This window comes from Alexandromys fortis, unplaced genomic scaffold, assembly GCF_014885135.2.
Source record: "Alexandromys fortis isolate MF-2015 unplaced genomic scaffold, M_Fortis_MF-2015_v1.1 scaffold_39, whole genome shotgun sequence".
In the NCBI taxonomy this organism is placed as follows: Eukaryota; Metazoa; Chordata; class Mammalia; order Rodentia; family Cricetidae; genus Alexandromys; species Alexandromys fortis.
The window spans coordinates 11,754,721-11,770,066 of record NW_026067918.1 but is presented as its reverse complement, the minus strand read 5'-3'; the positions used below and the strand labels follow the sequence as shown (position 1 = coordinate 11,770,066).

Here is a 15,346-nt window from a genome sequence, read left to right as displayed (position 1 = left end):
AGTTCAAGATCATCCTCAGCTGCATAGTTTGAGGTCTGGTTGGGCTACAGGAGACCGTGTCTGGGAAAAAAAAAAAAAAAAGAAAAGAAAGGAAAGGAAAGGCAGAGTGGACACTGCCCCAGAAACGGAGACCTGCAGGATGCTCCACGCGTGTCTCAACCACACTCAGCTACACTCACAGGATTTCCTCCAGCCAATGACTAGGGGGCGGAGCTTTATCTAGAAGGCCACCCAGTGACTATAAATAATATGCAAGACCTAATCCGTAGCTGGATATGATGATCCAGGCCTGTAACACTAGCACTCAGGAGGTGGAGGCCAGTGGATTAGGTGTTTGCAGCCTACATAAGGCCTTGCCTCAAAACAAATAAAAACCATAAAAGAGACAAAGTCTGGCCCGCTCATATCTTATCTTCATGTAAGTCTTGGGGTCACCTCCCCCTACCTAGAGTATCTCTTGGGGCATTGGTCTCAATAACAGCCAGCAGGAAGCAGCCATTGGTAGGGAAAATAGAGGCACTTTATTTTTGAGATGGCATCTCACATAGTCCAGGCTGACTTTGAACTTCCAGCTCACCTAGCCTCAATTTCCAACTGCGAAAATTAGAGATAGGTGCCACCACGGCCTTCCGGGTTTCTTTGAGAAGGGTACGAGCTAACCTTTTCTAGTTCACGCAAGACCCCACCTCTGGCTGCAAGGCTCCCCTCAGGAGCCTTCTGCTTCTTCCTAGTTCTTTTGCGAACAGAACAAGGGGTGCTGTGGTGCATTGGTTTCCTTTAAAATGCTTTCAGTTTAACAATGCTTGCCTCTCAGGAGACTCCTGTCTGGAAGGTCACTGCCCTGGGGCCTCTCAGGAGAAACAATGGCCCTCACCTGTGACCTGTTTCGTCCTGGGTGTTCAGGGGCTCCTAGGGTTCAAAGTCCCTCAGAAGTTGGTAGTTTCTATCCGAAGGCTTAGGAGTACAAAGACGGGGTGGAGCACAGGAGGCAGGGCGCTCACTCGAAGACCCCTCAGCCACCCCAGCATCAGAGAGGCTCACACAGGGCCCAGCAGACCCTCGAAGAGGCTTAAGGACTGCAGGGGCAGTCTCGGAGCCTGGGGCCAGCCCGGGAGGAGCCCGCCCCCTAGGGGAGGGCTCAGCAAGTGCAGGCCTCTCTGCACCCCTGCCCCAGCTCGCAGGAATGAGCCCTGCAGCTGCAGGTGAGGGGCCAAACGGATGTCCCAGGAGTCTTCAGGGACCCCCGAGGAAAACATCTTTGTGAAATGAACTGGGGAAGGGGACTTCCTGACCGAGGTTCTCTTTCTGGAGGTAGAACCAATGGGACACCCACACATTTCGGGATTCAGGAGGGCCAGATGATTGGACTGGGCCACCACGTCCTACGACTTCGTCGAACGCGCGTGGGGGTGGGGCCCGGACCCGGGTTGGTGGGGGGGCACTCCACAAGGAAGAACGACGTTGCACCGGGGTCAGATTAGGTTGTAGAAGTGTCCAAAGCCCTTTTCGACAAACACAAAGTAGAATTTGGGGATGGGGGAGTGCCCAAGGTGTTATGCGCAGGCCAGGCAGCAGGCTGGGCCCTACCATCCTCCATTCAACGCCATAAGATCCCCAACCACGGTCTCTGTTCGGTCCTCGGTCCTTCAGGGACAACCCCACCCCCCACCCCCAGGTGTTCAGCGTAGCTTGCGGCGCTCCCGCCCCAGGGGATCGATCGGCTGGCAGCGACTCGCAGCCCCGGCTCCCAGCCTTCGCCTCCGCCCCTTCCCCCGCTCTGGCTGCGCAGGACGCGGCCTCAGAACAGCGTCCTCGCGGTTCCGGGCCGCGGCCAGACCGGGCTCCAGGCCAGCCCGGGAGGCGGATCCTCCCTTCCGATCCGACCCGCCCCTCTGCCCCGGGTTTTGGGGGAACCAGACGAAAGCGAGCTCAGCTACTCTGCCTGCCGCGCCCGGCACCCCCTCTTCTCCCACCCTGGCTCCAAATACCCCCTCGGGCGCGCGCATAGCCCTGTGCACGCCGCGAGGCTGGAGCAGGGGAGGCGGGTGGGGGCAGGGAGGCGGTGGTGCCTCGGCTGACGATCACTTCGGGGTCCGCCGGAGCGATTTTCATTTCATTCCGGGGCTGGCTGCAGCAGCTAGCTCTGGTTGGGGAAAGGGAAAAAAAAAAAAAAAAAAAAAAAAAAAAAAAAGGAAGAAAGAAATCTGGCCTGTGTGTGGGCCCCGCTGGGTTTGCACGCGCGACGGGGGGCACCCGGGAGCAAAATGTAAGGGGTGGGTGTGTCAGGGCGCACCTCCAGGCCAGAGGGAACCCTCGGACAGACCGTGGGCTAACGAAACCCAAATAAAAAGCACACGTTTCGCCGAGGCCGTTGTGCGCGCGTGATGGCAGCAGCGGCGGGCGGTTGTGTCGGCTCCAAAGATCATATATGAAATATGGTCCCGGGGGCGCGGATCTCCAGGCCGGCGAAGCCTCGCGACTGAGCTTGGGGCGGGGGACGGGTGGGCTTCTCCAGGCCAGCCTGAGGCTGCCGCCTGATGTTGGGAGAAAATGGGCCAGCGGACGTCGCAGTTCCCCACGCGTCTCGCTTCGGCGCCCCGCGACCCCGGCGTGCCGCAATGCGGAGGCGCGGCCCTGCAGGGCCTCTGTGGCCCCGAGGATACCCAGGTCCTGCCAAAGGGCCACCGCCTCGCTGCCCCGGCACTCTGGGCCCGTGGCCCCACCCATGTACACTGCTAGCCCTAGCCTATCTTGGACCCCTGACTCCAGTACCACACGATTCTTGGAGTGGAACCTGGGGACGTCGGGGGCTTCGCGGTTCAAATGAAAACAAATCTTTCGCGGGTGGTGTGATAGAGGGCAAAAATGGGGGTGGGGGAGACGCGCTGAGGGGATCCCTGATAAACAAAGCCGCTCTTCCTGTAGCGTGCAGGGGAAGGAGTGCTGCCAGCCCCCCCCCCAGCAGCCTCACCGGGTCAGCTCCCCCTAAGCTAAGCTGCCGCTTAAAAACAGTTTCACCAACGTCAGCGCTCCAGTCAAAGACGATTTCCCTACTAAGGACGTGGCAGAGAAAGGAGCCCTTGCAGTTTGGTAGCCATTTCCACTGAAATCCCCTCAGCTATCTGAAATCCACCGGGAGCAGCTAGTCCGGGAAGCCTCAGGCTCCCTCTTCCCAACAGAGGCGAGAGTTGGGGTCAGGGAGCAACGGTGCCAAACTCCCTTGGGCGGAGAACCCATTCACCGAAACGGCTCCTTTAAGAAGTTTATTTTCCCCCGGTCGGCACGGGTCATGCCTGTTCCAAGACTGGATTCTCAGTAACCATTCTCCAAACTTCGGTCATTAAAAAGTTCTCGGCTTCTCCAGAGTCTGTTCCTTTGCCCTATGAGCCTACGACTGGACGAAGGAACATTGTTCCTCTCTTGGGGCCCCTGAAGGCCCCTAGGGGCCCCAGCAGACGGTGGTATTAGGAGGGCTTCTGTTTCCCAGCGGAGACAGACGACCGAACTACCCACCTTGTTTGGAAGGGGGCGGTGTCAAATTCACTGAATTAAGGAATCTTATAAAGGTTCCCGTGGCCCCCCGGGCATTCCCGTTGAGGACAGGGGCCCCAGGAGAAGGCTCTGGGAATCCCGGGTTTGGAGTCAGTCTCTCCTGTGATTTCCTCGCAGGGGCCAAGACATGGTGTGGAAAGGTAGGGGCCGCCCCAGGGGAGGCTTTCTAAGAAGGACTTGGGCACATCAAGTGACCTCATGGCTGACCCCGGGCTCCTGTCCGGCCAACCCCCCAGCCTTCTAGTCGTGCTGGTGGATCTGAGCTGCCCCTATGCCAGCTGTCAGATGAGGAATGGTATAGAACCCGCCTTCTGGTTAGGACAGGGATCGGAGCCCCCACGGGGGTAAATAACAGAGAGAAGAGAGTTGCTGCATTGGCGGGTATTTCTGTGTTTCAGGCACCTTCAGAACTGGCTTTTGGAGGCACGGGGAGTGCCGGGTGGCATTCGGCGCTTGAGGTGATTCCAGGCGGCCCCTTTCGCAGTTGAGGGAGTCTGGAGGTTCCTCTCGCAAGACCATGTGCAACTCCAGAAAAGAGTCTCTGTGCCAGAGAGCGCTAGCTCTTCTTCCCCAGCCTGCAGAGTGCTTTCTGCGCAAACTCCGCGTCTGAGCACCAAGTTTCCCTCAGTGGCCCCTAAGGACCACATCTGGGCCCCTGGACCCAACCAGCCAAACAGGCTGCCACACAGCCCAACGCCCCTGGTGGCGGGAAGGCTGCATCGGCTGTCTGCCCTCCCCTGAGCCCGGGTTCTGGGCTGCGCGGAAACACCCAGAGTAAACAGATTTTCCTGGGGATTTTCGAGTACAGAGACCGGCAATGTCGGGAAACTCAGCTTCCCAGACAGAGGGACTGGCCTACACAAGGTTGCTGCAGATCTTCTGAATGATGGACTGTGCAGACGATCTGGGCAACTTAAGCATGAGTGGGTGCGGTTGGTCGACAGATCTACACCAAGTGACCTCGAGGACCCCTCTTTTTCTGACTGAGCTGTCCCACAAACAGTTTCTCTTAAGCACACGTTAGGCACCTTAGGGGCAGAGGGAACATCCAAATACAGGAGGGGGTGGCCCTTTTCCAGTGCCCCTCCAGCCCCAAGAGCTGGGTCGAGAGTGATCACCCACATCCCATCTTGCGGTTCTTCTCTTCTTAGGAACTCTTAGATTTGGGCCTCAGAATAGTTAGACCAGTCGCCACACAGTGAGCCCCTCTCTATTGCCTCCAGAAGATGACCCTCCACCCCAACATTCCTTAGAGAGTAAACACCCAGACAGCTGCCGCTAAGCAACAGCCCAAGCCGGGTATTGCAAAGTGGAGGTGCATGGAGTCAACGTGTGTGCGCAACACCAAACGGTCTGCAGACTTCTCCTAGATTCTTGGGAGAACACGAGCCCTGGCAGACTTTGGGGGTTCTCTTCTGCATCTGGCCCTCCCAAAATCACCTCCCCGGTGTCCTCACCAGGCATTCTGGGTTGCAATAAAAGCAGGGACAGAAGAGACTCGGATGGCTCCTTGCCCTCCCCCTCCCCCGATCCACTCTCCTCTTTTGCGCTTTTTCTGTCTCTGTGAACGCTCAGCCAAGGGATTGCGCAAGCTTCCTGCTCCATGTCCTTCAGGAGCCCTGAGCTGGGGCCCGGACACAAGGCAGGCCAGGCGCACCCTTGCCTCTCCCACTTAGAATGGCATGCTCTCGGTCAGGTCTGCCCACTGCGACCCCACAGATCGCGCGGGCCCACCGGTGGCGCCCTCAGAAGGTCACATCTGGCGCAGCAGCTCCCCCAGCCGGACGCTAGGACTGAACACCCCTGAACGTGCTGGCTGGCCGGGCTCCGAGGTGCTAAACTTCACACTCCCGAGCTCCAATGGCCGCGTCAGCAGGGCTTGGCTGTCAGATACTAGGGGACAGGAATTCATGAAGAATACGTGTTTCCCTGGCCATTCCATTTCTCCTCTTCTCGCGATCCACTCATCCACCACCTTTTAGCCTCAGCTTCTTCCCGGTCCTCTCCACTCTCTTTTGAGGCCCTTTCTGGAATCCCATGAACCCCCACGAAGTCTGCTTGGGCCTCCAGGTAGACTCATACATCCCCATGTCTTCTCTCTCTCTCTCTCTCTCTCTCTCTCTCTCTCTCTCTCTCTCTCTCTCTCTCTCTCTCTTTCTCTCTCTCTCATTCCAGCCTCTCACATTTTGGGGGCTTGCTAGAAACTGCCCCTTCCCCGCGAATGAGTGGGCCAAGTGTAAATTAGAAGTCATTCAGAATGCTGGGTGGATCGGATTCAGCTCCCCTTTTTGCTGAGGGGGCCAGCTGCTCCTTTGTCCCTGTCCTTGACTCTCCGTGCTCCTTGTCTCACCCAAGTCCTCAGTCTTCTCGCTCTTTCTCTCCTTCCTAAATGCCTGGAGCCTGACGGGGCGGGGCGGTGGGCACCAAGGGTGGGGGCGCGATCTGTCCCCACCCCGATTCTGCCCCCTGCCGGAGATTCCCTTATGCCTCTAGACGCTCGAACGGGGTGTAGTTGGTGGCAACTGTAAAGTGCAGTGAATGCTTCTGTGGCCCCCAGCAGGAATCCCCGGGCCGGGCCGCGTACACCGAAAACCAGCGGCCGAGGGTGGGCTGGGGAGAGGCCCAAGTGTCTAGCTGCGGATCAAGGTAGGTCCAGCCGAGGTGCCCACCCTGGGCGCCTAGGCAGACACACCTCTCCTCCGCGGCCCCAGCTCACTTTCCCAGCTCGCAGATCCCTCCCCTGCACCTCCCGCGCCCTCCTCCTCCCCAGCCTCCTCCTGCGCCCTTCTCCTCCCCCTGCCGCCCAGGCCGGGGGCCTCCGGTAGGCCGGGCTGCGCCAATCCGAGGCGCGGCCCGCCCCCTGACGCCGAGCTGGGCCCTGCGAGGCCCCGCCCGCTGACGTCCGGGATTTGCATGAGTTCTCGTGCAGCGGCGGCCCGGGCTCAGTTGTCTGTGCGAGTGCGAGCCGAGAGCCGGCTGGTGCGGGCAGCGGTGGCAGCCAGGCTGCTGAGGGGCGAGTAGAGGCGGCGGGGGCAGAGCGTGTGGCGAGGTCCCTGCGCAGGACCACATCGGGGCGCCTGCGGGAGCCAGCTGTGTCTGCAGCCGCACCGGCCGCTCGCGTCCCGGCGCGCTCGGGTTCGGCCATGGAGCTGCCAGCTGTTGGCGAGCACGTCTTCGCGGTGGAGAGCATCGAGAAGAAGCGGATCCGCAAGGTAGGGGTGGCGCGCGGGTGGCGGCGCCGAGGCGCGGGAGCAACGAGCGAGAGGCGCGGAGGGGGTGGGGAGGCTGCGGGCCGGAGCCGGGGATCCCGCGGAAGCTGATGGAGTGCTGTCTCTTCCCCCCCACCCCTCCACAGGGTAGAGTGGAGTATCTGGTGAAATGGAGAGGCTGGTCCCCCAAGTAAGTGGCGGCTGGGGCCGAGTGCCAGGGCACGGGGCCCCCAGGCCGGCGGACCCGTGTAGCTGGTGGGGTGGTGGGGGAGCGGACGGGAGGCGGGGTGGAGGTGGGGTGGAGGGAGGAGGGGGTGGGGAAGTCGGTGGCAGGCACTGGGAAGCCGAGCCGCCGAGCCTGAGCCGGGCGCCCTGTGTTGTGCTCCGCTCTCCGGGAAATGCCATCACTAATTTATGCGCTAAAAGGAGCCGGAGGAGCTGGAGAGACGCGGGGCCGAGCCCGGGAGGCCGGCGGAGGGAGGGAGGGCGCAGGCACTGACTGATGTGCAGCAGAAAATGGCTCCTTTCCCCTTTCCCTCCACCGAACGGCTCCATATTGCAAAACCAAAAAAAAAAAAAAAAAAAAAAAAAAATTAAAAAGCGACGAAAATGCAATTGTGTGCGTCCTCCCTCCTAGTGGTGCAGGATAGGGAAGAAAAAAGGCAGAAAATGTTGCGAACTGTCACTGCAGCTCTTTCGGAGGGGAATTTTTTCTTTAATTTGAAATGCGAAGGCACCGGATGGAGACAGGCGCAGGCACACACACACACACACACACACACACTCAGAGAGAGAGGCATATTTTTGCACTGCTGAGTATTTGGGGTTTGCTTGTCAGTGACAGCAGTCTTCTGGGCCTCGAGGGGGTGTGGGGGGGCCGCTGGACCGTGGGTTATCGGATTAGGGGTTCATTGCAGACCGGTTGAAGCCCTAGTGGAGACTCAGGCTGGGGATAGGAGGGGACTGCTTGCGACTTTGCATTGGGACTGATTTGCACGAAGGGTTCCTGGTGAGGACAGTGGCCTTGGAACACGTCGCAGTAACATGCTTAGAATTCTTGATGACTACCAAATAAACTGCTAGTTTCATTTTCCTCACCCGCTTTCTTCCTGCCGTTGTGTGTTTATTTTAATTTGGGGGGGGGGAACCAAGAACCGAGTTAGGCCTTCAGAAACCTACTGTCTACCCTCCAGATCACAGCTTTTGGCCCAGGAAACCACATAGGGCCTTATGTCATTCCCCAACCGGCGCCCCTCTTTTTTTTTTTTTTTACACCGTTTCCCCCCTCCTCTTTTACTTGCAAGATATAACACGTGGGAACCAGAAGAGAACATCTTGGATCCCCGGCTGCTGATCGCCTTCCAGAACAGGTGAGCATCCCTTCCTTAGCAGCCTGCTGCCCTGGCCATAGGTGGGGATAGTAAAGTGGATGACTAGTCGCAGTAATAGGAAAGGGGGAAGGGACGGGAGGGGGCATGCAGGAGCCCCACCCCCAGCAAACCCGGGTGGGCAAGGCTGCGGCCTGGACTTCTCTAACCAGTGTCCTTGGCGGTTGCTGCAGCTTGGGAGTGGGGGCAGGGTAGGGCCGAGGAAGGTAGGCTTGTGTTTTGGAGAAACTGCTGCAAGAGTGTGTGGATGACCCTGGGACTGCCCTGGAAAACTCCGAGCTGTGCCTGAATCCCCGTGGCCCCCTTCCTTGGCAACCTTAGAGCCCCACCCCCGGAGCTTAGGTGTTGCTTTCCTGCAGCCACTGCCCGCTTGGCACGGGCACCTCCCGGGGCAGCTCTGAAGGAGCTGGCATTGTGAAACCGCCCCAGACGTCATGGAACTGAACTTAACCTCTTGGCGGCCGAATAAAAGTTGACGGGGCCTTTCGCCCCCGACCCCCAGGGAGCTGGGGGTGTCGGGGAATTGATGCTTGCCTGGAGCCTGAGCTCTTACAACCCTCTTTGCTGTATTTGGTGGAGCAAGTTGCCCTTTCAGGTCAGGGGGCATGAGTGAGCGCTGCCTGGTGGTTGGGGGTGGGGTGGGGTGCCCATCCTCCTGCAGACAGATGCCACGCTGCAGCTGCTGCAGCTGGATTCACCACTGGTAGCTGTGGTTCTCTGTTTCGGAGAGGGTAGAGGGGGAAGGGCGTGGAGGAGGGGAAAGAGTCCTCAGAACCGCGCCACCCCGCAGCCTTCTATCCTTTTATTTTGAAGTATTTCCTGTGGCACATTTGCCGCTAAAACTGTAAACTCTAGATCCCGAGAGCTAAAGGTGCTTTCCCGGGACACGGGGGTTGTAAGACAGGGAACCTGACCCGACTTCACCTGGGACTTCACCACCCTGTAACCATGTCAGCGGCTGATGCCATGTTGCATAATGGGTCCCCGAAGAATTATAATCCAGGCTGTTGCAATGCCGTGCAACGTCGGAATCAGACCCCAGCTCAGCCCCAGGGCATGGCAGAACTCCCCCGGGTTGGCCCAGGGGCTTTGGGGGTGGGGATGGCAACTCGGGTCGCTGAAGAGTGGGGTCTGTGATCCCGAATCTGACAACTTTGGAGGGGTGGTGGAATCCTGGAGGACTGGATAGGGCCTGGGACAGTCGATCACTCCTTAGGTGGTCAGACCAAGCGAAGCCTGGTAATAGTGACCAGTGCTCCCCTACCCTTGACCTGTAGTGATAATTTGGAAATCTGCGTGGAAAGGATCTTGCTCTTCTAAGGAGGCGGTCCTTCTACTAGCCACCCCTGCCCCACCCACTGGCTCATGGGAGGGGGGAATTGTGCCACGTTTGGATCACCAGGTGGCTGAGAACCTGGCTCCAGCCTGGCCTCCGAGTCATCCCCAGCCCCTAATTGGCTTATTTGCCGCTATGTAAACAAGGGCGCAGTTCCTCCGCTTTTGATGCCTTTGGAGAAAAGGAGCCCTCCCTTCAACTGGCGGCCCTTTTTATCTGAGTCTTAATGAGACAGTTAGCGTCCACACTTCTGACCAGGAAGGACCAGGAGGTCAGCGCACACCTCCTGTTCCTCGGACTCCCAAACCTAGCAATGTGTCTGAAGAGCATGCCCCGGACCCAAAGTTCTGCCCTGGCTTGGCGAGTCAGCTCCAAGCAGCAACCTTCTGGACACAAAGACTGGGCTGCAGCATTTGGGATGGGGGGGGGGGTAGGGAGGAAGGAGAAGATTTACATGTGAGAGGGTAGGACCCCTTCAGCAGATGAAGTAAGGGTGGGACTTCAAGGAAGGTACCCACCTGGCAACATTGGCCACCTTCTGCCTCCAGCTGGTTCCTTCCTTTCAGTAGCACAGGGAAGGAGGCATGGGGGAACAGGGTGCTATAGACCTCAGGGAAGCCAGGATACTAACCTTGCGACCCTGTTCCCTCCCCAGGGAGCGGCAGGAGCAGCTGATGGGATATCGAAAGAGAGGGCCCAAGCCCAAACCGCTGGTGGTGCAGGTGAATACTTTGGGATCCCAGCACAAGCCCTTCCCTGGACCTTACTCCCCAAATTACTTAAAGTTCCTGGAGGGAGCACCCCAATTATACTTAATTTCTTATAGAACTCCTGGCCCCACCCCTTATGATGCAATTTCCACCTGTGGGAGCTGGAGCATTCCTGATGTTCCCGGCATGCTATAGGGCCAACCTTTCCCCTCTTTTCTCTTTTCTCCCCCTTAGGTACCCACCTTTGCCCGACGCTCCAATGTCCTGACGGGGCTTCAAGACTCCTCCGCTGACAACCGTGCCAAGCTGGAATTGGGCACACAGGGCAAGGGCCAGGGGCACCAGTATGAGCTCAACAGCAAGAAGCACCACCAGTACCAGCCGCATAGCAAGGAAAGATCGGGTAAACCACCGCCACCAGGGAAGAGCGGCAAGTACTACTACCAGCTAAACAGCAAAAAGCACCACCCCTACCAGCCAGACCCCAAAATGTACGACCTGCAGTACCAGGGTGGCCACAAGGAGGCACCCAGCCCCACCTGCCCAGACCTGGGCGCCAAGAGCCACCCTCCTGACAAGTGGGCCCACGGAGCTGCAGCCAAAGGCTACCTCGGGGCAGTGAAGCCCCTGGGGGGAGGGGCAGGAGCTCCAGGCAAGGGCTCGGAAAAGGGCCCTCCCAACGGTTTGACACCAGCCCCTAAGGAGGCAGTGACCGGAAATGGCATTGGGGGCAAGATGAAAATCGTCAAGAACAAGAACAAGAATGGGCGCATCGTGATCGTGATGAGCAAGTATATGGAAAACGGAATGCAGGCGGTGAAGATAAAGTCGGGTGAGGCAGCCGAGAGCGAGGCGCGCTCCCCCAGCCACAAGAAACGTGCTGCCGAGGAGCGCCATCCCCAGGCCGACAGGACTTTTAAAAAGGCCACCGGTGTTGCTGAGGAGAAGAAAACAGAAGTGCCCTGCAAACGCAGGGAGGAGGAGGCTCTGGTGTCGGGGGACCCTCAGCCCCAGGACCTAGGGTCCCGAAAGCGCTCCCCGACCAAGGAGGCCTTTGCTGAGCAGCCGCTGCAGCTCACTACCAAGCCAGACCTGCTGGCCTGGGACCCAGCCAGGAGCTCACACCCACCCACCCACCATCACCACCACACGGTGGGCCTGAACCTCTCCCATGCGCGCAAGCGCTGCCTCTCTGAGACCCATGGCGAGCGTGAGCCCTGCAAGAAGCGGTTGACTGCCCGCAGCATCAGCACGCCGACCTGCCTGAGTGGCAGCCCAGCCTCCGAACACCCCGTCAACGTGTCCCCCACTGCAACGTCTCTGCCGCAGCCCGAGGTCATCCTGTTGGACTCAGACCTGGATGAGCCCATAGACTTGCGCTGTGTCAAGATGCGTAGCGATGCTGGGGAACCCCCCAGCTCTCTTCAGGTGAAGCCTGAGGCTCCGGCGGTGGCGGCAGTAGTGACGCCGACCACTGCAGCAGAGAAGCCTCCGGCTGAGGCCCAGGACGAGCCCGCGGAGCCCCTGAGCGAATTCAAGCCCTTCTTTGGGAATATAATTATCACTGACGTCACGGCGAACTGCCTCACGGTCACTTTCAAGGAGTATGTAACGGTGTAGTGGGAAGGTGTCGCACCCATTGGGACTCAGCGCCTGCAATCTTGCAGAAGGCTCCCAAGGAGAAGATGCCCCAGCCGCCTGGCCAGGGCTCTCTGCCCACTCCCTGGGATCCCGATTACTCGAGTTGTCCACTCGGTGCCTGCGGTCTTGCCGCCACCTCCCCTTTCCTATAGGAGACCCCTGAGCCCTCCCCATGGACCTCCAGAACTGACCCTGAAGCCCCAAGGTGGTCTCAGAGTTATAGTATTATATTTTAACCGTGCTAACTTGTCAAGTGCTGACTTCTACCCCGGTTTGTACGTGGTGTTATTCTTGAAATGTATTGTTTGAGCTCAGAAAGCCCGACCAACCCCCACCCCCTTTCGGGCTGATATATATATATAAATATATATATTTATTTGTAGGTATTTATATATTGAAATATAAAAACCTAGATTTATGGAGTTTCCTCTAGATCATGTTATATTCTATATCAGACAAACTCTTTTCAGTTGGCCTTCTCCCTTCATCCAGTATTTCGATTTCATTTCCTCCTCTCCAGGAACTGCAACACCAGTAACCTTGGTATATATTTTTTGATACTGTACACATGGGTGTGTTGTTTCTATGTGCAAAAAAAAAAAGTTTGTTAAAAAGGCTAAAGAGCTCTCTAGAACCTGCTGCTATAGAAATGTCTGAACTATAAGCTTCCAATTATTACCTGCTTGAATGTAAATATTAAATGGAAATGTTGACAGTGTGATACGATGTCCGAGATTAGCTCAGTCGGGGACATGGGACGTTGGGGACCTCACTTCTGCCTAGATCACATGGAGAAAGCCTGTTGTCCTTGAGCTAAGCCTTTGCTCAAGCCAAATATGGGGTCTGGTGTCTCCAGAGAGGCACCCTCATTGGTGACACGATGTGGGGGAGTTGAGAGGGGCTGGACTGGAAGACTGGGGTGGAGGAAGAGGCACCCTAGTCCCTAGAACTTTCTGGCTGGTGATTCCCATTTACCTGGCAAACTCTTCGAAGTCTGGGTTGTGGAGGAGGGGTGCAGGCAGGGGTGATCAATTGGTGAGTAACTGGTGTACCCCCCGCTTCCTGGATCTTGTTTCTCAGACTGGGGATCACCCCAAGCCAGGTCCTAGAGAGACTGAAAGTTCCTTAACCTTCCCTGTCACGGACTAGGATACTAGCGGAGCGGACCCCACTCTGTAGGGCCCTGTCCTGTCTCCCACCACACACACTGTCGGCCCCGCCCCTCCAAGGAAGTAGCGGAGGCCCTTTCTCTGCCTGGCTCTCTCCCCGGAAACCACCAGGCCAAAGGCCACCGCTGGAGCAAGTGAACGGCTTTGTGGGGGACCGAGGGCCTTCTGCGGGATGGATCGGGAGGGGGTGACAGGCGGGTTGGTCTAATACCCTCACTTCCTTAGCTGCGTGAGCTGCCACTGGTTGCTCATCTCCTTGGCGGTGGCAAGACTGAGGTGCTAGGTGTGGTGGGAAGAGGGAAGAAAGGGGTTAATGGCCCCTAGGCTAGGGGTGCGGCTCAGCGGGCCAGGAAGCCACCACCAGCGGCCGACTTTCTGCAGACACAGCGATCTTTCTCCTGGTTCCCGTGGCTAAGCAGGCCCTGGGGCCTAGGACCTGGGGATCTAGTGAGCTCCAGAACTCTCCCAGTTTGCAAAGCCCGGGTCCGGAACCAGAGCCGAGCCTAAAGTGGCACCAGGGCGGAAGATGACAGTGTGTGTGTGTGTGTGTGTGTGTGTGTGTGTGTGTGTGTGTGTGTGCGCTGAGGTAGCTTGAGGGACAGAGTTGGGAAGGCTAGGGGAGATGGAGAGGAAGGCCGAGAGGGCGGGAGGCTGGATGCGCAGAGTGGCCAGTGTTGGCTGCAGGCCATCAGCGGCTGGGGCTGGGGGAGGGGTGCGGGGCGGGGGAGGGGAGGAGGGGGAGGGAGCCGCTTTTTTTTTTTTTTTAAGCCTTTGGGAGTTTGTAGCCCCGGCTTTTGTGAATTGTCCCTCCCACTACCCCATCCCCGGGAGCCCCCCTCAGAGTGAGTTAAACACCCCTCCCCTCTGTAATGAACGCCCTTTGCCACCCTGTGAGCGGAGGAGGCTGATCTTGCTTCTGGCAACCTGCCTGCTAAGCGCTAGAATTGGGCCTGTCCTTCACTAGCGGGTGCACAAAGGCCCGTGCCAGGCAGGAACCTCAGCCCCTGCTTTTCCAGTTCATGAGAACTGAAAACTCCCAGATGCTGCGGGCACTCCTCAGCAGGTCTGCAGTGGTGGTGCCTTGGTAGTCAGTGTGCCCCCCACCTCCCCGCCTCGCCTGGGGAGAGGAGAGAAAAGGCAGAAGGTGGTACTCCTAGAAGATAGGGACAGACACTGGTCCACTACTTTTCCGGAAAAGCCTGGTCTGCAGGTACCCTGGAGCCTTGGAAGCTGGGTATGGATGCCTTGTCTTTGGGGTGATCTGGGCAAATCTGGAGCCCCACGGTAAACAGTGGTGTAGAGGTCCAAGGGAGTAGTTAAGGTGCCCAGCCTGGTTGCCAAGACCCCCATCTGTCCCCAAAGGGACAGAGTTTGTCATTTACTGAGTTTCTTGTAGGCAACTTGACCTAACTTGGCCTACGTTGTTCCCAAGAGGACAGCTCTCTATGACACAGGTTTGACATACTGGTGGCATTGCCTGGTTCTTGTGTTTATTCTGGAACCAAACTGACCAATCCTGCAGAGGACTCTGCCCTCTGAGCCCTTGGCACTAGTCTTAGAAGACATGTCCAAGGCACAGAAACAGAGTTCAGGGCCCTGACAAGAGTTCCTCCTCCAAGGGCATTCAGGCAGGGAGGGTTCAGAAGGTCCAGCCCTCCCTAGCACTTTATAAACAACAGGGTCCCAAACCCTCTCTTTGAGGGAGAGAATTCAAATTCAAGATAGAAAAGGAAAGCTTTGCATTCCACACACCCAAATATCTTTTTTTTTTTCTCCAAATGAGCCTTTCTCATGGGGCTAAGTCTCACAGCCACATGAGCTGACCGTGCAAAGGGCAGGGTTATTTGTGAACCCTCCTGTCTGAAGCTGCCCACTTCTAGAAGAACCAAGTTCAACCACACAGAATTTATTCCATCCTTGGACACCCTAGTTGGGGATGTCCCACAGGTCCAGCATAGTTTGGGTTCAGAGTGGCCAGGACCAGGCCAATGAAAAATCTAGGGTTCTCAGTTCAGTTTGAATAACATATGCATATGAATTCATGTAAATAAATAAATACTTTTAAAGGTTTATTTGTCTTTCTTTTTATTGTATGTGTGTGGGTGTTTTGCCTGCATGTATGTCTGTCTGTTCACCACCGTGGTGCCTGTGGAGGTCAGAAGAGGGTACCAGAACTGAAGTTACAGATGGTTGCACGCTGTCATGTGGGTGCTGGGATCCAAACCTGGTCCTCTAGAAGTGTGTGTCTGACGGGGGGGGGGGGGGTTGGCCTCCAACTCATTAGCAGAGGATGAGGATGACCCTGGGATGCTGTTCCTCCTCCTTCCTCATGAACGCCGAG

General features: G+C 57.5%; 1 protein-coding gene across 2 annotated transcripts; it reads left to right on the top strand.

Moving 5' to 3' along the window:
- Positions 1 to 6,508: 6,508 nt before the first annotated feature.
- On the top strand, positions 6,509 to 12,554 carry Cbx4 (chromobox 4). 2 transcript variants are annotated; one of them, XM_050140340.1, is made up of 5 exons: positions 6,509 to 6,764; positions 6,908 to 6,951; positions 8,066 to 8,131; positions 10,141 to 10,207; positions 10,430 to 12,554. In XM_050140340.1, the coding sequence occupies exons 1-5, from the start codon at positions 6,696 to 6,698 to the stop codon at positions 11,813 to 11,815; spliced, it is 1,632 nt and encodes a 543-aa protein (XP_049996297.1). In that variant the 5' UTR covers positions 6,509 to 6,695; the 3' UTR covers positions 11,816 to 12,554. The 2 variants fall into 2 exon arrangements, with proteins under 2 accessions (XP_049996297.1, XP_049996298.1); XM_050140341.1 differs by lacking the exon at positions 6,908 to 6,951.
- The last annotated feature ends 2,792 nt before the right edge of the window (positions 12,555 to 15,346 follow it).